The sequence below is a fragment of the Danio rerio genome, chromosome 17 (assembly GCF_049306965.1).
Source record: "Danio rerio strain Tuebingen ecotype United States chromosome 17, GRCz12tu, whole genome shotgun sequence".
NCBI classification, from domain to species: domain Eukaryota; kingdom Metazoa; phylum Chordata; class Actinopteri; order Cypriniformes; family Danionidae; genus Danio; species Danio rerio.
Window position 1 is genome coordinate 1,045,001 of NC_133192.1, and position 27,175 is coordinate 1,072,175.

The 27,175-nt window shown below is 39.8% G+C and overlaps 1 protein-coding gene across 11 annotated transcripts in view; it reads right to left on the reverse strand.

Annotated features, from left to right (window-relative positions):
• The window catches only part of LOC101884734 (ryanodine receptor 3-like), a 275,348-nt gene that overhangs the window by 169,237 nt on the left and 78,936 nt on the right, over nucleotides 1-27,175 (reverse strand). For all 11 annotated transcript variants that reach the window (XR_012393129.1, XR_012393127.1, XR_012393126.1 and 8 more), the window contains 4 exons: nucleotides 22,522-22,596; nucleotides 11,340-11,496; nucleotides 6,703-6,867; nucleotides 3,149-3,270 (listed from right to left, as the gene is read on the reverse strand). Coding sequence is in view for 7 of the 11 variants with exons in the window: in XM_073927942.1 (XP_073784043.1) it covers nucleotides 3,149-3,270; nucleotides 6,703-6,867; nucleotides 11,340-11,496; nucleotides 22,522-22,596 (519 nt within the window). In the remaining 4 variants the exon portion in view is untranslated. The remainder of the gene's footprint in view (nucleotides 1-3,148; nucleotides 3,271-6,702; nucleotides 6,868-11,339; nucleotides 11,497-22,521; nucleotides 22,597-27,175) is intronic.

The following is a 27,175-nucleotide window of genomic DNA, read 5'->3' on the forward strand; positions in this document are numbered from 1 at the left end:
AGCTCTAGGAAGAGTCCTGGTGGTTAAACATCTTCCACTGACGGATGATGGAGGCCGCTGTGCTCAGTGGAACTCTCAGAGCAGCAGAAGTGTTTCTGTAAGCTTCCCAAGCCTTGTACCTCCAGACAATCCTGTCTCTGAGGTCTACAGACAATTCCTTTGTCTTTATGCTTGGTTTGTGCTTTGACATGCTCTGTCAACCCTGGGCCCTAATATAGACAGGTGTATGCCTGATCAGATCATGTCCAATCAGCTGAATTGAGCACAGGTGAACTAAAAATGAAGCTGCTGAAACATCTCCAGAATGATCAGTGGAGACAGAATGAACCTGAGTTCAGTTTAGAGCTTCACACCAAAGGCTGTCAATACTGATGTACATGTGATTTTGCAGCTTTTATCCTTAATAAATTTACAACAATTCCAAAAACTCTTTCCACATGGTCATTATGGGGGATTGTGTGTAGAATGTTGAGGAAATCAATCAATTTAATCCATTTTGGAATAAGGCTGTGACATAAACACACGTGGAAAGAGGTAAGCACTATCAACACTTTCCGGATGCTCTGTATATTATGTATTGTGAGTTGTGTGGTACGTGTGTTTGTCTGTTTTGTGTGTGTATTTTGTGTATACAAATGTATTGTGTTATGTTGTGTGTGCCTAATATGTTGTGTTTTATGTGTGTTCTGCTGTGTCTGGTGAGTTGTGTGTGCATTGTCTTCACTGTCTTGTATGTTGTTGTGTATTGTGTTATATGCATGTTGTTTTTGTCATGTGTGTGTGTGTGTGTGTGTTTTGTGTGTGCCTGTTGTGTTGTGTGTTGTAAGTGTTTCATGTGTGTGTTGTGATGTGCAAATGGCTGGAGTGGAGCCATCGGGAGCACAACTCTGCTCTCTCACGCAGAACACTCAACACATGTGAGAGATAAAAATAGCCAGACGTGTGTGTGTGTGTGTGTGTGTGTGTGTGTGTGTGTGTGTGTGTGTGTGTGTGTGCGTGTACTGATGCTCCATCTGGCAGCACATTGGGGGAGATTCATTCACATTTATATACACATCAATGATTAATCAGTGACTGACTAATTATTTGTATCAATAGTCGATTAAGGACGTCATAGTTTTGATGAGCATACGACTTATGAGAAAACAAGTAGAGCAGATGTGTGTTGTGTTGTGTTCATACATCATGCTGTATATTGTATGTGTGTGTTCATTGTGCAGTGTGTTGTGTGTACACATTTTGTTGTGTGTTGTATGTGCGTGTGAGTGTGCTTATTGTGTGTGTAATGTGTTGTGTCATTTGTTGTGTCCTCCATTGTTATGCTGTAATGTTTTTGTGTTGTTGTATGTTTTGTGTATGTGTGTGTTTTGCTGTTCTGTTGTGTGCGTGTTGTATGTTGTGTTCTGTGTGTGTGTTTGTATGTTGTTCGTGTACATTTTGCCATGCATGTAGACATTAGGATGCGAGTGTGTTGTGTGTTCTGTCCTGTTGTGATCAAGGGGAGGAGCTACTAATAAAGGGGATGGGCTAATGATATAGTAAAGGGTCTGAGCTACCAATGAAGGGGAGGGGCTGATCATGAATGAGCAAAGCTACTAATGATGAAAATGGGATGCTCAATGGGAGGAGCTACTAATGAAGGGGTGGGGCTAATTGTTAGGGGCAGGGCTACTAATGAAGCTGAGGGGCTGATGGTGAAGGGGTGTAACTAATGAAGGGGAGGGGTTGAAAATAAAGGGGTGTGGCTAAACAATTAGGGGTGTGGCTTATTATGAATTGGAGGGCTACTGATGAAGGAAAGGGGCTGACGATGAGGTGGTGGGGCTACTAATAAAGGGGCTGAACTAGCAACGAAGAGGAGAGGTTGATAATGAAGGAGTGGAGCTACTAATGAAGGAAAGGTGATGATCAATGGGAGGGGCAACTAATGGGGGGGGCTAAATGTGAAGGGGCAGGGCTACTAATGAAGCTGAGAGGCAGATGGTGAGGGGGAGGGGCTGATGATGAAGAGTTACTAATGAAGGGGAGGGGCTGATGATAAATGGGTGGAGCTTTTAATGACAGGGAGGGGCTAAAATAAACAGATGGGGCTACTAATAAATTACTAATGAAGGGGAGGGGCTAATTGTGAAGACACAGGGCTACTAATAAGAGTTACTAATGAAGGGGAGGGGCTAATTGTGAAGAGAGGGCTTCTAATAAGAGTTACTAATGAAGGGGAGGGGCTAATTGTGAAGAGACATGGCTTCTAATAAGAGTTACTAATGAAGGGGAGGGGCTAATTGTGAAGAGACAGGGCTTCTAATAAGAGTTACTAATGAAGGGGAGGGGCTATGGATGGCACATAGATGGAGCTATGCAATACAAGGATGGGCTGATGATGAATGGGTGGAGCTATTAATGACAGGGAGGGGCTAAAATAAACAGATGGGGCTAATAATAAGAAGGGGTGGGGTTACTAATAAAGTCGCTGAGCTACCAATGAAGGGGAGAGGCTGATCATGAAGGAGAGGGGCTACTGATGAAGAGAATGGGGAAGGGGGAAGCTACTAATGAAGGGGAGGGGCTAATTGTGAAGAGACAGGGCTTCTAATAAGAGTTACTAATAAAGGGGAGGGGCTAATTGTGAAGAGACAGGGCTTCTAATAAGAGTTACTAATGAAGGGGAGGGGCTATGGATGGCAAATAGATGGAGCTATGCAATACAAGGATGGGCTGATGATGAATGGGTGGGGTTATTAATGACAGGGATGGATTGACGATGAATGGGAGGAGCTACTAATGAAGGGGAGGGCCTAATTATGAAGTGGCAGAGCTACTGGTGAAGGGAAGGAGCTGATGGTTACATATTCTCCCTCATAAGTGATTATTCCGCCTCCTTATGTTGAATGTGGTTATGCTCATAATATTAGTAGTTTGGTGTTGATTTCCCTAATTGGGCGACCGTTATTCATCGGCAAGGAAATGGTTTAAATTTTAGTGCTCCATTACGACACTTAAGTGTATAAGTGCATACCGTTTCATTTGGGACACAGAATGCTTTTATCAGTCAGACGGTGTGTGTGTGTGTGTGTGTGTGTGTGTGTGTGTGTGTGTGTGTGTGTGTGTGTGTGTGTGTGTGTGTGTGTGTGTGTGTGTGTGTGTGTACCTGATAAAGCAGCTGAAGAGTCGTGTAGTGTTGCGGATGATGCGAGCGGCTCTCGACTCCTCATGCTGACAGCGCTGTAACGTCAGACCATCATCCATGTGTCCTTCTGAATGCAGACACGCCTGAGAAACACACAGAAGATCAGCTGCTTATTGAAGAGCTGTATCTGAAATCACCCTCATACCCTTAATAGTGCACTATTTGAGGGAGCAGCCATTTCTAGTGGTGTTTAAAACTATAACGCACATTCTGAAATGCACTCAAATCAATCCCACAATGCACTGCAATATGGAGTGTACAACCCATGTACAGAACATTCAAGAGCTAGAAAATAACCATAATGCACTGTGAGTTAGAGTAGTGGTTCTCAAAGGGTCGGTGGACAATGAAGGGGTGGGAGGGGGGGGTTGGGGGTCGCCTGGTGATTTTCAAAAATCTATTTATGTTTATTAAACCATAAGAATGAACATATTTTATCCAAAACCTATTGAAGAGAAAAAATAGTTGTTCATAGTTACCATATACTATATAGTAACTACAGTAGCTTATAGTAACTAGTTGTTTTGGATTGCGACCCCTGGGGTAATTACATTATTTTAAAGACACAACAATAGTGTCAGATGCAGCAGATTGATTTTACAACACCAGGTTAAACTTTCTGGCACATTTACAGCACTTACATACATTTAAAAAAATTTAACAAAGAACAGACTTGGGTCTATGGGTGTGTGTGTGTGTGTGCGCCAATGCATGCAAGGTTTCTGTATTTATAACCACCTCAGAGGATAATGGGGCTCGCGAGTCACTGGCATTGTTATTTTGGGGGTCGCCTGCTGGAAAGTTTGGGAACCCCTGAGTTAAAGACCTGCAGTACCAAAATTTGCTGGATGAATCCGGGTGCAGGCAGAAAGTTTCTCATGCAGTGCAGGTTTCTGGAGAATACAATTACTCGGGGGACTCCCACAAAGTGGAAATATTTTAATTAATTTACTTAATAACAAATACTCTGCTAATTATCTCCTGCACAGAAACAAGAATGACTAAACATAAAAAACTTAGACTTATATGTTGTTTAATTAATTTATATTTGTAATGTGATAATCTTTAAGCTTAATAGTGAAAATGTGCCTTTTATTTAATTATTTATTAATAGGGATGCCTTTGGTATAATGTTTGCACATTGCTGAAGGTAAAACAGGCAAACACATGTTCTGAAGGGCAAATGTGTTTCTATTTAACCCATTTAGAAATCAGTGTTTATTATTATTTTGTTTTATTACAGAATTATTAGCCCATTTCTAACTCATTCATTAATTTTCTTTTCCGAGGCCGGGTCACAAGGGCAGCAGTTTTAGGAGAGAACCCCAGACTTCCCTCTCCCCAGACACTCCCTCCAGCTCCTCCAGGGGGATCCCGAGGCGTTCCTAGGCCAGCCGAGAGACATAGTCCCTCCAGCATGTCCTGGGTCTTCCCCGAGGCCTCCTCCCGGTGGGACATGCCTGGAACACCTCCCTAGGTAGGCGTCCAGGAGGCATCCGAAACAGATGCCCGAGCCACCTCAGCTGACTTCTCTCGATGTGGAGGAGCAGCGGCTTTACTCCGAGCTCCTCACCCTGTCCATAAGAGTGCGCCCTGCCATCTCTAACTGTTCTGACTGTATTTCTATGTTCTTAAAAGCTCCTCATTGATGTCCATGTTTATTCATTCATTCGTTCTCTTTTCGGCCTAGTCCCTTTATTAATCAGGTATTGCCACAGCGGAATGAACCGCCAACTTATCCAGCATATGTTTTACGCAGCGGATGCCCTTCCAGTTGTAACCCATCTCTGGGAAACATCCACACACACTCATTCACACACACACACTACGGACAATTTAGCCTACCCAATTCACCTGTACAGCATGTGTTTGGACTGTTGGGGAAACCGGAGCACCCGGAGTAAACCCACGCCAACACGGGGAGAACATCCAAACTCCACACAGAAACACACACTGACCCAGCTCGAACTAGCGACCTTCTTGCTGTGTGGCGACAGCACTACCTACTGCGCCACTGCGTCACCAATGATGTCCATGTTCATCAATCCAATTAATGAACTCACATAAGCTGAAACTTATTTGCTTGTTTGTTTTTCATCATTTGCATTAATGCATCATGTCTAAATGAACCTGTCAGCCAGCCAGCAGTCACTTTCAGGGATTTACACCTGCCTAACTTTAAATAGTAACAGTTCTTGACCACAGTGAGCTACAAACATGAATGCAAAGAAGACACTTCCAGCTTTGCTATGGTCCATCTAGAGTTTCATGCTAAAAATATGAAGTTATACAATATTTCGTACTGAATTTAAAACATTACTTCTCACCTATAAAGCTTTAAATAATCGAGCTCCTGTTTATCTAACCAACCTTCTGTCTCGCTACAATCCAACTCACTCTTTAAATCTAAAAACTCAGGGCTTCTGGTAGTACCTAAATTAGCAAAGTCCACTAAAGGAGGTAGAGCCTTCTCATTTATGGCTCCTACACTCTGGAATGGCCTTCCTGATAAAATCCGAGGCTCAGACACACTCTCCCAGTTCAACACTAGATTAAAGATCTATCTGTTTAGTAAAGCACACACTCAATGCATCACCTAGCGGGTTTCCAAACAAGTTTCTGCATCTTGCTTATATACACGATGAACAGCAGCTACGCTAATTATTCTCTCTATCCTCTACTTCCACCTGGGGATACTCATCCCAAGGTCCTCAGACTATGCAGAGTCACTGATTCGATTCAAGACCAAGGTGATCCCAAGGTTTCCATAATCCTGGACCAGGCCGTATCCTGAGCAGCTGCTGTGGTGGTCATGGGGGAGTGGAGAGCATGAGACTGAATCCAGTGACGCTCCAGGGACAGACGAGTCTTCGCTGAGGCTGACTTCCAGCCTCCCTCGCTGAGACTGCAGCTCTGCACAAGACTTTGGCCAGCGGAGAAATTAAAATGGTCTGAGTCTGGTTCTCTCAGGGGTTTTTTTCTTCACTGTCCTATCGCTGAAGTTTTTTTTCCCTCTCCGCTGTCGCCTCTAGCTTGCATGGTTTGGGATTGGTAGAGCTACGCATCGATGAATTTGCTCTTCAGTGTTTGGACTCTCAGTAGTGATTATTAAACCACACTGAACTGAACTGAACTGAACTTAAACACTAAAAACTGAACTACCCTGATCCAGTTACTATGATCATCTATGTGAAGCTGCTTTGACACAATCTACATTGTAAAAGCGCTATACAAATAAAGCTGAATTGAATTGAATCATAAAGTAACAAGAAAGGAAAATAATACTGTTCAATATTTGTTTTTCCATATACAAGGAAAAAGATTAATGTACTATCCTAGAAAAAAACAAGCCTTGAAAGCCAAGCGTCTCATGAGTTTACTTTTCTATTAGAGTTCTATTATGAGTTTATACTTTGTTAGAGATTTGCTTTTTCCATCACATCGTCTCATCTGATACTTGAAAATGTGCATAAACACAGGCTGATGAAAACCCAGATAGTAGGTGTGAGTCTTACTCGTCGTTTGACAGGTCCGAGTCGAGCTGATTTGACGTCCAGCGCCTGATAGGAGAGCCAGAGTCCCGTTGCCACATGCATAACGAAACACAGAGAGTCTCCATATTTGATCTCAGCGACTCCCATTCCCTCGATGTCCCGCTTCGGACTGCACTCCAACTTTTCCTGAACAAACACAAGATGGTGGTTTAATCATCAGACAGAATGACATTTACATCTACAACACTAGTGGTGTAACGCATCACAAATCTCCCGGTCTGGATCACACGGCGGTTTTTGAGTGGCGGATATTTTGCGTATTTGCAAAAAAAAGGGAGACAAATGTCTTTTGCTTTCTATTTATTTCAGCACTGCAGAAAACTTGGTTTTAACAAACAGAACTTAGAAGCTGTCGTTTTAATAAAAATAAAATCAAGAAATAATCACCTGGATAAAAAAATAAAGTAAAATATTCACTATTGTGAAAAATGATCTTTGCTTCTTCTGTTGCTAATATTGCTAAATGTATAAATCTAACATTATAATCTTGTCCAACAAGGCATCATATTCATTTTTAGGTCTCATTTAACATAAAAGACTCAATAATGCACTCATAAAACATCATGTTTCATTAATGGATGTATCTTTTTGGAAGAATTACTCAGTGACACATGTTTGACGGTTGTTTGTCAGTGTAATTGCTACAACTTTCAACAGCGTCACATTGCATTAAACCATGATTCTAACACATACCTGTCAACACTGGGATGTGAAAATAAAGGATATGCCCACAATAATAAGGGATTCCCCTTAAAAAAAAAAAAATCACCAAATTACACGCTATCTCCTGTTTTTGTTCTTAGTCAGGGAGGTCGGTGTATTTTAATCTCTGTTATTTTATTAGGTGTAGTTAGTTTCAATTGGATTATTAGTAGTGTGTACTTTTTGTTTGTTATTTTTCTGGGGTTCACTCCAAGGTAGTTGGCTCACGATTTTTTTTTTTTTTTTTTTGTAACAAAAAAAAAGACAAATAAAAAGGCCCGACACAGAAGGGTCACTAAAGTGAATTGTATTTGTCGGGTGTTATTTTAGATCAGGGTTGTAACAAATGAAATTAAGTGTTTGAAGAACTTTAACAGTACATTATAAAGCCATTTATTTTCTGCTGATGTATTGTCACAGCCATATCACCCTGCAGCCCAAGAGCGGTTACTCACTGAAGCTAAGCAGGGCTGAGCCTGGTCAGTGTCTGGATGGGAGACCACATGGGAACACTAGGCTGCTGTTGGCAGTGGTGTTAGTGAGGCCAGCAGGGGGCGCTCAACCTGTGGTCTGTGTGAGTCCTAATGCCCCAGTATAGTGAAGGGGACACTATACTGTCAGTGAGCGCCGTCTTACGGATGAGATGTTAAACTGAGCTCCTGACTCTCTGTGCTCATTAAAAATCCCATGGCACTTCTCGTGAAAGAGCAGGGGTGTAACCCTGGTGCCCTGGCCAAACTCTCACCATTAGCCCTTACGATCATGGCCTCCCAATCATCCCCATCCACTGAATTGGCTCTATCACTGTCTCTCCACTCCCCCAATAGCTGGTGTGTGGTGAAGCACTGGTGCTGTTGTCCTGTGGCAGCCGTCGCATCATCCAAGTGGAGCTGCACACTGGTGGTGGTGTGGAGACCCCCCTCATGATTGTGAAGCGCTTTGGGTGTATGGCCATACACAATAACTGCGCTATAGAAATACACATTAAATACGGTATTTCTAAACATATTTAAATGTTACAATAAAGGATTTTTTTTGTTTACAATGTAAACCGAAAACCGTGACCAGAGAAATGTGATGCGAAGCGAATCAACAATTTTGTGAACCATCCCACTTCTAATTACTATGTTTGTTTGTTTTTTATTACTTAATATTCGATGTCTCAGTGCTATTGCGGTGATTAGTTTGTGTAATGTTGCCATTTCTAAATGCACTGAATTTGAAGTGAATGTTTTAAGTGATGTGATTGTGTTTTATTAAAGCGTAAGTAATCTACGGCCTCGTTTACACTGCCAGTTAAATGTGACCCAATTCCGATTTTTTTGCTCATATGTGACACAGATTGGATCTGTTCTATGAACACACATGCATTCGCATGCAAAAACGCATGCATTTGGATATTCAGAGATGGTTTCAGGCCTCCTTCATATGTGTAAATAAATCAGATATAGATCGGATATGTGACAATGCGACTGTCATGTAAACAGGCAGATCGGATTTATTAAGGCGTTCCGTTCTGTACATCATTAAACTTGCGACAATGTGCTGCTTCTCCGCGGTTTAATGACAGAAAGAAGAGCGTGTGTGGAGACGCCGACGCGGTAAACAACATCAGAGGAGGAAAGTGGTCAGTCGCCACAATTTGCTCCCACCAGACCCGAGATCTCTCTTGTACCCATACATTCCTCTGAATGGTGGAGGACATTATACAGCATATCAACCACAAGCGCAAACTGCGATGACGGCCATTTCCCACCTCCTCTTCAAAATCATTTTAAAGTTGGGCGAACTTCGTGTTGTAACTTTTGCTTTTTGTCGCTATTAATACGCACACTGCGGGCTACACATACAATAACTTTATTCTCTCTAACACCAGTACGCACACAGACGAAGACAATGGCTGCGTCCGAAACCGCCTACTACTCAGTAGGTACTGCATTTGAATTTAAACGTACTACTCGGCCGTTAGACAAGTGCGTTCCGTACAGTATGAATGTGAAAAGTATGAATGGAATTCGGACGTACTACATCCGCCATTTTGTCATGGTCACGTGACCTACGTGCGTCAGTTGCGTCGCATTCATGAATTCGCTCGCGAGGCATCATGGGATAGCGCAGCATGCATGGGATGCGCACTCCAGAATCTCACCGGAAGTAGTAAGTCATCCGGGTACTTCTCGCATACTGATTTTCAAATTCTATGAATTCGGACATACTACTCGGCTCACATACTGATTTTAGCGTACTGTATAGTATGGAAGTATGCGGTTTCGGACACAGCTTATATCTTTAACTACACACACACATCTGGGCCATACCATTACATAAACTACATGGGGGTAAATCTGGACTGAACCATTCACTGCTTACACTAGACTTCGCATATTTCGCAGAGCTACATCGAAGACAGTTTCTTCCATCGTGGCTAGTGTGGCATAGATGCTAGAACCCGCCTTTATGCATGCGCGACGTCGTAAGTTGTATGGCAAATTGTAACGCATGAATTGGATATGGGTCACAATTAAAACAACGTGTAAACAGACAGACAAACAAATCAGATATAGGCAACAGATCAGAATTGAGCATCAAGACCTGACAGTGTAAACAGGGCCTTAATGTATGTTATCTAAAAGTAATCAGATTACATTTCCATAAATGTGTAACTTACGATATTATATTCCTGACTACATTTACTATCAGTCTACATTTCATAAGCAATCTAATACTCTATCACATTATAATGCATCGTGTGTTTATGTAACGTCCTCCAGTGTTTTTGACCTGAAAACATGATGACGGATCAAACTAATCAAGAGGAGCTCGTTATGACTCAACATTACAGCACATCCACAGGCAGAACGGAGGAATCCTAATTAAAATGCTGCGTTTGTTTTCCCCGCTGGAGCTAGAATAAAACCAAATCAGAGGAACGATAACTGGATGACAAACGGCGGATGGGTTTTTATTTAATAAAGCCCTGGAGACAGTTTATCTTCACTGGAAATACATCTCCAACACACTCACTCCAGCTTCTGCCTTTTACAGACATCACACTAATAATTCAACACACTTCAGTCTGAAATTACGAGCCTTAAAATGCGAATTAAAAATCTGGGCTACATAGACATCCACAATATCTGGGTTTATATAATCAGAAATGCAGAGGAAACTAAGTTCATTCAGCTCATATTGTTCATTTCAATATAACATCAATCATTTTCATACGGCTTAGTCCCTTATATATATTAGGGGTCGCCACAGTGGAATGAACCACCAACTATGGCAAAGAAAGCATTCCCGCAGGACTCCCAGAGTTCATCAAGAGTGTTTGTGTTTATATTCGACGCCTCCTCCTTCATCAGCTCAATAATGTTCATATCTGGTGACTGGGCAGGCCAATCTTGGAGCAGCTTGATTTTCTTTGCTTTCAGGAGCTTTGATGTGGAGGCTGAAGTATAAGGAGCGCTATCCTGCTGGAGAATTGTCCCTCTGCTGTGGTTTGTAATGTAATGGGCAGCACTGATGTCTTGATAGCTCAGGCTGTTGATGTTGCAGATCTCTCGCACGCCCCCATACTGAATGAACACCAAACCATGATTTCCCCTTCACCAAACTTGACTGATATCTATGAGAATCTTGGTCCTTGCTGGTTCCAGTAGGTGTTCTGCAGTATTGGTGATGATTGGGATGCAGATCAACAGATGACTCATGGGAAAGATCTACCTTTAATATGCACTCTGTGATGTGACAGGTATCTGAAATGCATCGTAAGCCGTAGGACAGCCACGGTAGGACAGTACCCTCATAGAAATATGAAGGCATGGCATGCAACAGTGTGTGACCCAATGTAAAGAACTGAATTAACTGATGTAAAATGATCAGTATTGTAAAAATACCTTGGATGCTCTGAAGCAGAATGCTGTGGCAGCGGTGTGTGATTTCTCTCTGTCCTGCAAAACGACACCGCGCTCCTCCGTCAGCGCCAGATAGTGTCCGGTGGTCAGGTGCCGCAGGCGGAAAGGCTGACCCCAGCGGATGTGACTGCCGCACCAGCTGAACACACAGAATGACACACTGGAACAACCTCCATGATGATGTCCACACTCAGACACACTCTCTCAGTACAAAACTAGATACAGACCATCCTTTTAGTAAAGCATACACACACAATAACAATGCAGCACAACTGGTGAAGTTAGTTCCTCCGCTGTCTCCACTGGCTTGCTTGGTTTGAGTCTTGTGGAGCTGCGCATGGATGGATTTGCTCTTCAGTGTTGGACTCTCAGCAGTGAATATTAAACCACACTGAACTGAACTGAACTTCAAATTTCTGAACGCTGGACTGACGGTTTCAGTTTACTAGAACTTCTGCGTTCAGCTGCTGACATACAATCCAATGTAATAAATAATAATGTAAAATGTAATAATGTAAATACACTGTAAAAGCAAGAAATTAAATTGAGAAAATTAAATTGAATAATGGTATGATGCATGAGCATACACGAGCAAACATTGGGATGTGGAAATAAGGGATACTGTTATTGGTTATATTAAATAACAGAGGTGTCACTTTAAAACAGCACTCTATAATGAAAGTATTCGATTTTAAAAATGTTTTAAAAGAAAACTCAACAAGATCAACATGTCAAGATGTTATTATTATTATTATTATTGTTATTATTATTAATATCATTATTATCGATATTATTATTATTATTATTATTATTATTATCATTAATATTATTAGTAGTAGTATTATTATCATTACTATTATTATCATCATCATCATCATCATCATTATTATTATTAAAATTACTATTAATATCATTATTATTATAATTATTATCATTGTTATTATTATCATCATCAGTATTATTATTATTATCATTACTATTATTATTATCATTATTATTATTATTATTATTATCATTATTATTTATATTATTGTCATTACTATTATTATTATCATCATAACTATTATTATTATCATCATCATCATTATTATTATTATTATTATTATTATTATTACTATTATCATCATTCTTATTCTTCTTATTATTATTTTTATTATCATTATCATTATTATCATTATCATTATTATCATCATCATCATTATTATTATTATTATTATTATTATTATTATTATCATTACTACTATTATTATCATAATTATAATAATAATAATTATTATTATTATTATTATTATTAATGGTATTATTATTATTACTATTATTACTATTATTATTATTATTATTATTATTATTATTATTATCATTACTGTTATTATTACTATTATTATCATCTTTACTGTTATTATTATTATTATTATTATTATTATTAATGGTATTATTATTATTACTATTATTACTATTACTATTATTATTATTATCATTATCATTACTGTTATTATTATTATTATAAATATTATTATTATTATTATTATTATTACTATTATCATTACTACAATTATCATCATCATCCTCATTATTATTATTATTATTATTATTATTTATTATTATTATTATCATTAATGTTATTATTATTATTATTATTATTATTATTATCATTACTGTTATTATTATTATTATTATTATTATTATTATTATTATTATTATTATATTATTACTATTATTATTATCGTTACTCTTATTATTATTATTATTATCATCATTACTGTTATTATTATTATTAATATTATTATGTGTATATGATTGTTTAAACACGCACCTAAAACCCAGTGTCCACTTAGTTCAGTAAAGTTAGCAACAGATTCGCAGATTCCAGTTGAGCTCCGCATCAAATCAAATCTATTTATCACTACGGAGCGCATCAGCTGACAGTCATGCATCGTTACATGAACTGACTGTTTTGATGATTGCATAGGGACAATGGCGCCTGTAATAAAAAGGAAATGAATCGTGCCATTTTTGTGTTTATTTCAAATCATTTTCATGCTAAAGTAAAATAAAAAGCACAGAACATATTTGCATTTAAGAGCAAGGGGCGGCCCCTGGTGGTTCGGCGGTATGGGTTGCATATAGGGAGGATCGGCTCTATACAGAAGGATAAAAACTATGGGAGAAATACAGGAAATACCTTTATGGGAAAACAGCATGATAGAACTGTAAAATACGGGAGAATCCCAGGAAAAACGGGAGGGTTGACAGGTATGTGCATGAGTGTGTAACAACTACTTTTTTTTGAAGCTACATTAAAGAAATTGAGAGACCACAAAACAACTTTCAGAGATTCATGTGTATTTAGAAATGTATATGACAGCAGGTATGAATAATTATTGTTACACACTGGGGATATGAAATGATCAGCAGTCAACTCATTAATGATCACTATTAGACAGAAATAAGCATTCGATAAGTGTCTCTCATTGAATCCAGTATTTATAGCAATCCAAAAAAGATACCAACAGTCCTTAAGTGAATCACATGAAAGATCAAGTTCAGCAAACAGTTCATCAATGGCTGGCCACGGAATCAGTAGAAAAGTGGATGGAAAAAGTCTGTGGATATGAGGATGGATTGTCCAGGTCCTGTTTTGATGACTTAAAGTGGATACCAAAAAACCCTCTGCATATAAACAAACATACAATCAAAACCTTGCCAACACCACACAAAACATATGTACAAAACCGAAATATATACAAAAAAACAGGCCTACTTACATCTGAGATATAAGAACAAAAATGTTCCTCAAATAAGGGCATCAACAAACAACAGCGCAGTGAAGAAGCCTTTCCATGTGCTAGGCACCATACTTCCTGCCTAATGCTTCTTCTCTACCTCCTTTTAAGCAGATTGGAGACTTACTACCTAGATCGCCCTCTAATGGGTGAGATAGCTACTACAGGTAGAATTTTCAAATAGTAACAGGAAAACTGTTACACACCCCTTCCCTTAAAGAAAAGAGTTATACAGTTCCATAAAATTCCTTCAACTTTTCCACATGGTAAGTATCACATTGACTGGGTTTATCAAGCATTACCACTCTGTAGTTGACATTATTTACCTTTTTTACAATTTTGCCAGGACCTTGCCATTTCGGAGCTAATTTGGCCATAAAGGAATCTGCAGCTCGAGACAGAGGGTGTGTGAGGATCCAAACCAAATCTCCTTCCTCAAAGGACTTTGGTTTTCTACGTTGATTGTAGTATTTTCCTTGTCTCTCTTGTGCTTGGCTGGTCTTTGCAATCACTTGCTCAAGGAAAGCTTTCTGCCTTTCAAGGGTGTTATATGCTAGATGGTCTGGATTAGGTGGTCTCTGGATCAGCCTGTCTAGAGGACCCTTCAACTTACGTCCTAAAGCAACTTCAGCTGGAGTGAAACCCGTACTTTCCTGCCATGCTGAGTTAATGGCATACCTGAACTCAGGGATCCATTTATCCCAGTCCCGGTGATTGTCATGGACATAAGAGGACAACATTGTTTTTAGGGTTCGGTTTATCCTCTCAGTTAAGTTGGTCTGCGGATGATAGGCAGTACTGAGCTTCTGAACTACTCCCCATCGCTTGCAGGTCTCATTGAGCAATTGGGCTGTAAATTGAGGGCCGCGGTCAGAGACGAGATATGCTGGAGTTCCCCATCGAGTGAACATCTCTTTTGTCAAGATGTTAGTTATGAGGTGAGTTTTTGCAGATCTTAAAGCAAAAAGTTCCACCCACTTGCTGCAATAATCCACAAAGACTAATAAGAATTCATTCGATCGATTACTTTTTGGGAAAGGACCCATTAGATCCACTCCAAGCATATAGCCAGGCTCTACTACGGGTGTTGACTGCAACAATCCAGACAGTTTCGAGATTCTCGGTTTATATATTTGACAAGTCTTACACTGGGTGCAAAAGCTCCAAACATCCTTACGGATTTCAGGCCAATAGACACTGTCAAGTAATCTCTTCAAGGTTTTCATCCTTCCTAAGTGTCCACTCAGTGGATTTGAATGGGCGAAGTGTAAAAACTGTTCTCTCAGTGATGCAGGGATGACTAGTTGGTAAACACACCCTTGATCTTTGGTAGGCACCCTGCGAAAGAGGTAGTCATTCTGTACCCAATAAGCAATGCGGCTGGAATCTGTGGTGGCTTGCTTAGCTGCTTCCCATAGAGCTTGCAAAGAAGAATCAAGCTTCTGAGCTTTCCCAATTTCATCCCAGCTGACTGGCAAATTAGGATCAGTCTTGTTAGCCTGGCAGATGGCAATATGACCTACAACCTCTTGCCCTGGTATACCTCTGGATAGGGCATCAGGTACCACATTGCAGGACCCCTTACGGTACTTGACCAGGAAACTGAAACATTGTAGTCGTAATGCCCATCTGGTTAAGCGTGAAGATGGTTTAGGGTTATTGAATACCCAAGTCAGGGCAGAATGATCAGTCAGTACTTCAAAGTTTCGTCCTTCCAAATACTGCCTCCACTTCTCTACAGCCCACACGACCGCAAGACATTCCTTCTCTGCAGTGGAGTATGATTTTTCTGCTCCATGTAAAAAACGTGAAGCATAGGCAATGACGTGTTCTGCACCATCAAAATCCTGTGTCAATACAGCTCCTAGTCCTATATCACTGGCGTCAGTCTGCACTCTAAAGACTTTGGTGAAATCCGGGGGCATTAATACTGGTGCTCGTTGTAGTGCATATTTGAGATCATCAAAGGCATTTTGACATTCAACTGTCCAGTTCCAGATTGCATTCTTACCTTTCAGTGCATACAATGGAGCAGCTCGCTCTGAGAAGTGAGAAATGAACCGATGGTACCAACTAGCAAGACCTAAAAATCTCTGTACCTCTTTGAGATTTTTTGGAACAGGAAAATCCTGAACTGCTTTGATTTTAGTGTCTTCAGTCCGTACTCCTTCCTCAGAAACAACATGTCCTAGGTAAGTAATGGTCCTCTGCAACATAGAACATTTCTTGAGATTGAGTGTTAAACCAGAGTCTTGCAATTTTGCAAAGAGTAGCTTGAGATGTTGAAAGTGATCTTGGATGGTTTTTGAGTAAACCACAATGTCGTCAAGATAGACAAAGCAAAACTCTCCCATGTAGTCTCTCAGAACATTGTTCATGAGCCTCTGAAAGGTTGCAGCAGCATTTCGCAGGCCAAAAGGAAGACGAAGAAACTCATATTGGGCATTTTTGGTGACAAAAGCAGTCTTTTTAATGCTGTCTTCATCCATTTTTACCTGCCAGTAGCCAGATTTGAGGTCTAATGTGCTAAATATGGTTGCTCCATACAAGGACTCAAGGATATCCTGAATTTGAGGCATTGGAAACCCATCAAGAGGAGTCTTGGAGTTCAAAGCTCTATAATCAACACAAAAGCGGGTACTGCCATCTTTTTTAGGCACAAGTACAACTGGTGATGCCCATGGAGATACAGAAGGTCTTATAATGCCTTTGTCAAGCATTCTTGCTATTTCCTCATCTATAAACTTCTGTTTGTTGACTGGAACAGGATAGGCCTTCTTTCGCACAGGAATTTCATCAATTGTATGGATTTGATGATGAATCAAGTTGGTTTGACCTAAAGTTTCAGTGCATACAGTGGGCCAATCAAGCATCAGTCCTTCTAGTTGACGTCTATGGGCTTTAGAGACATCAGCTCGATCCACTAACTCCTTTATAATGGTTAGATCAGTAGAATGTGTTGGTATTAGAGGTAGTGCAAGGTGCAGACTTACTATTGGTGAAGGGGAGGAAGAGGTGAAGGAGTGGATTACCCCATATTCTTCAGGTAAAGAATAGGAAGAATTTCTAAAATCGACTGTGATTCCAGACATCTTCAAAAATTCCAGGCCCAACAAAACAGGAAAAGCCAAGTCACAATCTTTCATTACATATGCTCTGATAGGATAGTCATGTCTGTGGATGGTAGCCTGCCAAGCTATTTTCCCCAAGGCTGATTGTACACATCCATTTGCAAGAGAAAAGGACTGTCCTCTACTCGATTGCAAAACTTCATGATTTGACTTTAGTCGTTTCCAGCAGGACTCTTGAATTAAAGAGTAAGTGCTCCCAGTATCCAGAATTGCTTGATATTGATGACCTTTAATAGTTAAGGGCAATGTTAATGTGACAGGAGATCTTTCACTGATATCAGAACATACAGCTATGTGAGGGTTCGACTGTCGGCCCTTAAAAAATTTATTACCCTCAGTGGACTTTGCATTAGCTTCTTGGTGCCTCTGTCTCCAAAATGATCTTTCTTCATTGATATCTTTTTCTATAAGTGTTCCTACACGTACCAACTCATCTACAGTAGTTACAGTACCTCTTAAAATGCTTGCTATTCTTGGGTTACAGTTCCGTAGTGTCGCTTGGAGAATCTCACGCTCTGTCATGGAAGGTTTCAGTCTCAGACATAATGCTCTGTACTGGTAGGCAAATGTTCGAATACTTTCATCAACCCCTTGTTTCCTTTCTCTGATCCTTCTTTCCACTTCAACATCATGATCATCTGCTAAGAAAGATTGAAGAAAAACAGACTTGAATTGTGTCCATGTTCTTACCCTCTTCTTCTCGGCTACCCACCAGTCTTTAGCTGTGTGTGTCAATACAGAAGGAAGCATGGATATGATCTCAGAGTCATTTAAAGGTTGTACAGCCAGATATTCATCACATCGTTCCAGGTATGTAATAGGGTCTTCCCCATCTAAACTCCCAAATTTTGGAAACTCTAGCTTGATAGGAGTCTTAAAATGTACAGGACGACAAGATCCATGGTCTAATATGGTGTGGCTGAAGTGTGGAGTAGACGTTGCACCCCCAGAAGGCTGGATTAATGATTTCAATTGTCCATCTCTCCGTTTCAGGCAATCCATAATTGCTTGCCCCAACTCTTGAACCTTTGTTTCTAAAGTATCTTTCACTTGGGTACACTCCTTCTTTAACATGGTAGATAACGAATTATCGAGCTGTTGTACATCTATGGGGTGATCTTGGTACTGTTTTAGCATGTGCTGGACCTGACTCTCAATGACAGCAAACCTATTACTTTGTTCATTCAGCTGATGCTGAATGTCTTTGAAACGAACATCAGAGGAATTTTCAAATGCTTCAACTCTACTTTCAACTTTATGCATTCGTGTGGCCATAATCATTGTTAACAAGCTATCATCATCTTCAATTGTAGGAGGTGGAGGAGGTAACAAAGAATCATCAAAATCCCCTTCTTCTTGTTCACCAATTTCAGGTTCATTTTCCAAGTACAAGCTAGCGAGAGAATGAATAAGGTCTTGAATAGGCTCTCGATGAGTAGTGAAAGGCTCTGAAGAATAATCAGGTAACAAAGAATCATCACCCTCTGTCTCTTTAGCCAAGGCAGCCATTTTGAAGCTACTAAAGCTCTTCAAATAATGTCAACTTTAGAATGCTGAAATAGAGTGTAATGTTAGGACTTTTGAAATTATGGCCTCATAGACACATTAACAAAAACATGACTCAAAGAAAGCAGAATGCATCTCTCAAGAATTCAATCAGATTTTGTCCCTCTTCGGGCGCCAAATATGTAACAACTACTTTTTTTTGAAGCTACATTAAAGAAATTGAGAGACCACAAAACAACTTTCAGAGATTCATGTGTATTTAGAAATGTATATGACAGCAGGTATGAATAATTATTGTTACACACTGGGGATATGAAATGATCAGCAGTCAACTCATTAATGATCACTATTAGACAGAAATAAGCATTCGATAAGTGTCTCTCATTGAATCCAGTATTTATAGCAATCCAAAAAAGATACCAACAGTCCTTAAGTGAATCACATGAAAGATCAAGTTCAGCAAACAGTTCATCAATGGCTGGCCACGGAATCAGTAGAAAAGTGGATGGAAAAAGTCTGTGGATATGAGGATGGATTGTCCAGGTCCTGTTTTGATGACTTAAAGTGGATACCAAAAAACCCTCTGCATATAAACAAACATACAATCAAAACCTTGCCAACACCACACAAAACATATGTACAAAACCGAAATATATAAAAAAAACAGGCCTACTTACATCTGAGATATAAGAACAAAAATGTTCCTCAAATAAGGGCATCAACAAACAACAGCGCAGTGAAGAAGCCTTTCCATGTGCTAGGCACCATACTTCCTGCCTAATGCTTCTTCTCTACCTCCTTTTAAGCAGATTGGAGACTTACTACCTAGATCGCCCTCTAATGGGTGAGATAGCTACTACAGGTAGAATTTTCAAATAGTAACAGGAAAACTGTTACAAGTGTGCTTGACAAACCACCTGTCAGACACACTCCTCCTGTCTAAATGCACCAGACACTTTGTTAGAAATACTTCTATACGTTACATGTGTGTTTATATAACTCATATTTATATTTCCAGCCCTTCACTGTCGCATTGACATTTAATATCTCGCTTAAATACATTATGAACAGCAGCTACGCTAAACATTTCCTTTATTCTCCATTTCCAACAGGGAATGCCCTCGAGGACTTCAAGGACAACTCATACGAAGAGATGAAGAGATGATGCCAAGCATTGAGGACTTCAAGGACAACACACACACTTAATACACAAACACACTTCATTAAACAAGCACACATCGACATCACCTATATGCTGTATAACTGCAGGTCAACTATGTTTATACATTCATTCATTTTACTTCAGCTCAGTCCTTTATTTATCAGGGGTCACCCAGGCTTGGGCGGTTTTTCGTATTATGGTATACCGCGGGATCTAAAAATAGCAACGGTGTCAGTTTCAATACCGTTATACCGTCATAAAATATTAAATATCCTTTATTTAATGCCTACAAAAACGTATGTGTGGTTGTCATCACGGGACAGTGTGGAGGAGAGAGGGAGAGGGAGAGGGAGAGGGAGGGGGAGAGGGAGAGGTGACGTGACGTGTCGCGCTTCAAAGTGTCCTGCAGTTTGGGAGTTTCGACTGAACAGAAGGGAGATGTGGTTAATATGAACGAGAGGTCTGCATTAGAGCTGAAGATCTTTGCCCGAACCCGGCGAGACCCTGCATTAAAATCCATCCCTGCAAAGGTGAAACAAATGATGATGAAGTAGTAAAAAAAGAGAATTTTGACGGCGGTCAAGCCAGTCACTAGCTCAGAAAGAGCGCATTCCAGCCGCAGGTATTTCGCGGTCGCTCATACACTGCGTATTACGGTAGAGCCCTAAACCGCAAGCTGACAGGTAAAAAGACGAGGCCTCTCGCTACAGTGAAACAAACTGCTGTCATGGAAAATTAAATGGATGTTCCTGACTGGTAGAAGATAAACAAACAATCCAACCCAAAACTTGCAAAATCAGCCAGATCAGAACTCTGCATCTCCACCTGTAGCAGCAGGAAAGGGTGTTCAGCTGCTGGAGCCCGTGAGCGCAGGACTGCGCTAAAGCCAGTGGATTTAAATGTTCCTCCACAAACACACGTAGCCTAATCTTGGTGAGTAAAGGGTTTTTCAATTATAAATAAATATTAATTAAACCATATAATCATAATGTAGACAGAGTATACAGGCTAATGGTGGCCTTATTCTTTTAATATTCAGCTTCACCGCCGCCCTAATGCCAGATTGTGAAGAGAAGTGGAGAAACACATCTTGCAGAGCCTTTATCTTAATTTCGTTATTGCCAAAATACCCGTCATCATTTAGAGTTTATTTTAATTTGATTTGTTAAGAAAGATAATTTTTCATTTGGGTGTTGGCCAATTTAAAGGCTAAGTGCATGTACCTAGACCTATAGAGTGCTGATATGTTACGATGTTACAATACAGAGGACTTACTTTATTTCTTTGTTCCAACTTTCAAGTGGCACATAGCCTAGTCTACGTTTGTTACATATAAATGATGTTAAAACATATAAATGACTCATTCTTGAAAAAATGCAATAGAGTTGTGTGCATGAGCACATTTGAATAATGTCGGGCTGTAAATGGGTTCGGGCTGTATAAAGCTGTCAATCAAAATGTACCTGTCGGACTCGGGTCCTATCGGGTATAATTTTTATGGCCCGATTACAGCTCTGCATTCCCGCTGCAGTACCACGGGAGCCGGCCAGATTTCTTATGGTGTGGGGGTAAATTTCTGAATAAATCGCGGGAGAGATGTGTGTGTGTGTGTGTGTGTGTATGTGTGTGTGTGTGTGAGAGAGAGAGGGAGAGAGGTGCTGTGCGTCGCTTCTCTCTCTCTCTCTCTCTCTCTCTCTCTCTCTCTCTCTCTCTCTCTCTCTCACCGCGAGCCCAAGGTCGCATACAAGGTATTCCGTTTCTGAATGGTTTAGGCTTAAGCCAACAGTTTGGTGACGCTGTCTGAGCCTTACGTCATAATTTTTTTATTACGCCGGTAATACCGGAAACCGGGGTAAAATATGGAGGCGGTTTGACGGTATCAAAATTTGGATACCGCCCAAGCCTAGGGTCACCACAGCAGAATGAACCGCCAACTATTTCAGCATATGTTTTACACAGTGGATGCCCTTGCAGCCACAACCCAGTACTGGAAAACACCCATTTACACACACCCATACACTGCGGCCAATTTAGTTCATCAATCCCCCTATAGCGCATGTGTTTGGACTGTGGGGTGCACCCGGAGGAAACCCACGCCAACACAGGGAGAACATGCAAACTCCACACAGAAGCACCAACTGACCCAGCCGAGACTCAAACCAACGACCTTCTTGCTGTGAGGCCACAGTGTTAATCACTGAGCCACCATGCCACCCTAATTTAAACGCATGTGCTATAGGGGAATTGATGAACTAAATTGGCTGTAGTGTATGAGTGTGTGTGTGAATGAGTGTGTATGGGTGTTTCCCAGTGCTGAGTTGCAGCTAGAAAGGCATTTGCTGTGTAAAACATATGCTGGAATAGTTGGCGGTTCATTCTGCTGTGGTGATCTCTGGTGAATAAAGGGACTAAGGAAAATGAATGAATGAATTGAATTACACACAAGTCTTACACGTTCTAAAGTCAAATTTAAACATTAAGTACATTATTCACTTAAACTTTAAAAACACCAGATTAAAGCATTTTCAAGGGTTTCCAGCAGCAGTAAAACCCAGTTTAAGGTATCTTAAAGACACACACACCTGATGCGTAGCGGCTCCAGCCTCCAGAGCGACCGCGCTTTAGCTCCTGCTTTACCCGTCTCGTAATTCACCAACCTGAAAAACACAGAAACACATAATCAGAGCTGGAGAAGTCGCATCAAAAAACAAATACGGGACTTTTTATCCTTTAGCTGTGTTCGTTACACCGTAGATCACAATCAACAACCAGATTTTTAACACTCGACTGCTAGATCCCAAAATTAACAGAAGAATAGGCACAAGAATTTCAAGAATTCAAGAATTTTATTGCTTTCAGTTGTTGTTTTTAGGATTGTTTTGGGGTGATGATGTGGTGTTGTTTCAGGTGTTGTTTTGTAATGTTGTTTCAGGTGTTGTTTTGTTTTGTTGTTATCGGGATTGTTTCGGGTGTTGTTTTGTAATGTTGTTTCGGGTGTTGTTTTGTTGTGTTGTTATCGGGATTGTTTTGGGGTGATGATGTGGTGTTGTTTCAGGTGTTGTTTTGTTGTGTTGTTATCGGGATTGTTTCGGGTGTTGTTTTGTAATGTTGTTTCGGGTGTTGTTTTGTTGTGTTGTTATCGGGATTGTTTCGGGTGTTGTTTTGTAATGTTGTTTCGGGTGTTGTTTTGTTGTGTTGTTATCGGGATTGTTTCGGGTGTTGTTTTGTTGTGTTGTTATCGGGATTGTTTCGGGTGTTGTTTTGTAATGTTATTTCGGGTGTTGTTTTGTGGTGTTGTTATCGGGACTGTTTCGGGTGTTGTTTTGTTGTGCTGTTATCGGGATTGTTTCGGGTGTTGTTTTGTAATGTTATTTCGGGTGTTGTTTTGTGGTGTTGTTATCGGGACTGTTTCGGGTGTTGTTTTGTTGTGTTGTTATCGGGATTGTTTCGGGTGTTGTTTTGTAATGTTATTTCGGGTGTTGTTTTGTGGTGTTGTTATCGGGATTGTTTCGGGTGTTGTTTTGTTGTGTTGTTATCAGGATTGTTTTGGCGGTTGTTTTGTTATCGGGATTGTTAGGGGTGTTGTTTTGTAATGTTGTTTCAGGTGTTGTTTTGTTGTGTTGTTATCGGGATTGTTTCGGGTGTTGTTTTGTAATGTTGTTTCAGGTGTTGTTTTGTTGTGTTGTTATCGGGATTGTTTCGGGTGTTGTTTTGTTGTGTTGTTATCAGGATTGTTTCGGGTGTTGTTTTGTTGTGTTGTTATCGGGATTGTTTCGGGTGTTGTTTTGTTGTGTTGTTATCGGGATTGTTTCGGGTGTTGTTTTGTAATGTTATTTCGGGTGTTGTTTTGTGGTGTTGTTATCGGGACTGTTTCGGGTGTTGTTTTGTTGTGCTGTTATCGGGATTGTTTCGGGTGTTGTTTTGTAATGTTATTTCGGGTGTTGTTTTGTGGTGTTGTTATCGGGATTGTTTCGGGTGTTGTTTTGTTGTGTTGTTATCGGGATTGTTTCGGGTGTTGTTTTGTAATGTTATTTCGGGTGTTGTTTTGTGGTGTTGTTATCGGGATTGTTTCGGGTGTTGTTTTGTAATGTTATTTCGGGTGTTGTTTTGTGGTGTTGTTATCGGGATTGTTTCGGGTGTTGTTTTGTAATGTTATTTCGGGTGTTGTTTTGTGGTGTTGTTATCGGGATTGTTTCGGGTGTTGTTTTGTTGTGCTGTTATCGGGATTGTTTCGGGTGTTGTTTTGTTGTGCTGTTATCGGGATTGTTTCGGGTGTTGTTTTGTAATGTTATTTCGGGTGTTGTTTTGTTGTGTTTTTATCGGGATTGTTTCGGGTGTTGTTTTGTAATGTTATTTCGGGTGTTGTTTTGTGGTGTTGTTATCGGGATTGTTTCGGGTGTTGTTTTGTTGTGCTGTTATCGGGATTGTTTCGGGTGTTGTTTTGTTGTGCTGTTATCGGGATTGTTTCGGGTGTTGTTTTGTAATGTTATTTCGGGTGTTGTTTTGTTGTGTTGTTATCAGGATTGTTTTGGGTGTTGTTTTGTTGTGTTGTTATCGGGATTGTTTTGGGTGTTGTTTTGTTGTGTTGTTATCGGGATTGTTTTGGGTGTTGTTTTGTAATGTTGTTTCGGGTGTTGTTTTGTTGTGTTGTTATCAGGATTGTTTTGGCGGTTGTTTTGTTATCGGGATTGTTAGGGGTGTTGTTTTGTAATGTTGTTTCAGGTGTTGTTTTGTTGTGTTGTTATCGGGATTGTTTCGGGTGTTGTTTTGTAATGTTGTTTCAGGTGTTGTTTTGTTGTGTTGTTATCGGGATTGTTTCGGGTGTTGTTTTGTTGTGCTGTTATCGGGATTGTTTCGGGTGTTGTTTTGTAATGTTATTTCGGGTGTTGTTTTGTGGTGTTGTTATCGGGATTGTTTCGGGTGTTGTTTTGTTGTGTTGTTATCGGGATTGTTTCGGGTGTTGTTTTGTAATGTTATTTCGGGTGTTGTTTTGTGGTGTTGTTATCGGGATTGTTTCGGGTGTTGTTTTGTAATGTTATTTCGGGTGTTGTTTTGTGGTGTTGTTATCGGGATTGTTTCGGGTGTTGTTTTGTAATGGTATTTCGGGTGTTGTTTTGTGGTGTTGTTATCGGGATTGTTTCGGGTGTTGTTTTGTTGTGTTGTTATCGGGATTGTTTCGGGTGTTGTTTTGTAATGTTATTTCGGGTGTTGTTTTGTTGTGTTTTTATCGGGATTGTTTCGGGTGTTGTTTTGTAATGTTATTTCGGGTGTTGTTTTGTGGTGTTGTTATCGGGATTGTTTCGGGTGTTGTTTTGTTGTGCTGTTATCGGGATTGTTTCGGGTGTTGTTTTGTTGTGCTGTTATCGGGATTGTTTCGGGTGTTGTTTTGTAATGTTATTTCGGGTGTTGTTTTGTTGTGTTGTTATCAGGATTGTTTTGGGTGTTGTTTTGTTGTGTTGTTATCGGGATTGTTTTGGGTGTTGTTTTGTAATGTTGTTTCGGGTGTTGTTTTGTTGTGTTGTTATCAGGATTGTTTTGGGTGTTGTTTTGTTGTGTTGTTATCGGGATTGTTTCGGGTGTTGTTTTGTTGTGTTGTTATCAGGATTGTTTTGGCGGTTGTTTTGTTATCGGGATTGTTAGGGGTGTTGTTTTGTAATGTTGTTTCAGGTGTTGTTTTGTTGTGTTGTTATCGGGATTGTTTCGGGTGTTGTTTTGTAATGTTGTTTCAGGTGTTGTTTTGTTGTGTTGTTATCGGGATTGTTTCGGGTGTTGTTTTGTAATGTTGTTTCAGGTGTTGTTTTGTTGTGTTGTTATCGGGATTGTTTCGGGTGTTGTTTTGTAATGTTGTTTCAGGTGTTGTTTTGTTGTGTTGTTATCGGGATTGTTTCGGGTGTTGTTTTGTTGTGTTGTTATCAGGATTGTTTTGGCGGTTGTTTTGTTATCGGGATTGTTAGGGGTGTTGTTTTGTAATGTTGTTTCAGGGGCCTGTTTCAGTAAGGAGGTTCAAACAACTCAGAGTTTAAACTTGAACTCTGAGTTGATTTACCGAGAGATTAAAAACTCAGAGTTTTCGGTTTCAGAACAGCTGATCTGAGTTGGGTCAATCAACTTCGAGTAGACCAACTCAGAGTTAAGCGCGCACACCGTGACTTTAAAAAGGCATTATCAATGGAGTGCAGACATTACGAGTGACTATGGCAATATCTTATAAAAGAGATCACCATTTCTTTCTCCGGCTGAACTTGATGTTCTCATGCAAAGTTATAGCAAATATGAGCGTATATATTTGAAAAGAAGCAACCATCAGTGAAGAAGAGACAGTTAGCGTGGGAAAACAGCTGCTCAAGTTAATGCCTAATTTCACTTTTTAAGTATTTAAATATTTAAGTATAATAAAATAAGTAATGAAATTTGTGACGTTTATATTTTTTTTTCTAAACTTTCTTTTATACATTTATTAGTTTTAAATGATTTAACAGTGCACTTGTGTCTGCCTTTTTTTATTGATCAAGTGATAGAGGTTAATATAAAATTTAGAAGGTAAGCAGTACTAAAAATTATTTTTAGAAAGAATAATAATCCCATTAATCTAGTTACATGCATGTCGAAGGTGAATTTAATTTAATTATTTATGAAAAAAGGATAAGCCATTCTAGTACAGTTCTTCTGTGACAAAAATGTAGGCAATAGCTATTTTCCATCCAAATATATTACATATATTTATGTGCAAGACTGGAATATTGCATAGAAGATGCGAATAAAATTCCATCCAACGAGTCAAAGAGAAAAAAATCGTCACTTCCTGATTAAACTGGCACCAAATATCAACAGTAAAAACAGAATTTACTGTGGTAGAAGAAGCTGCGTCAATTAATTCTTTATTTAGCCTAATTAATGTACTTGCGCCTCGATGTCAGAAGACAATGCTGAAACACAATGAACACGTGGGGGCGTCTGAAGCCATGAGACGCAGAGACTCTTGACACACACTAGACGTTCGGAGGTAATTAATAATATACACTAATACTGAAACAGTTAAGGCATTTTAGAATGACTAACACAATATTTAAGACATGTTACAGTGTGCTCAGCCTGCTGTTTGTCCATTTACACACATTTTCATTATCATATGATCATGATCTTTTTTTAATGTACATACTGTAATTTGTTCAGTAAAAGTGATTCCATCGTAGATTATGCGCACATTTTCGATCGAATAAAAGATTATGCTACTCA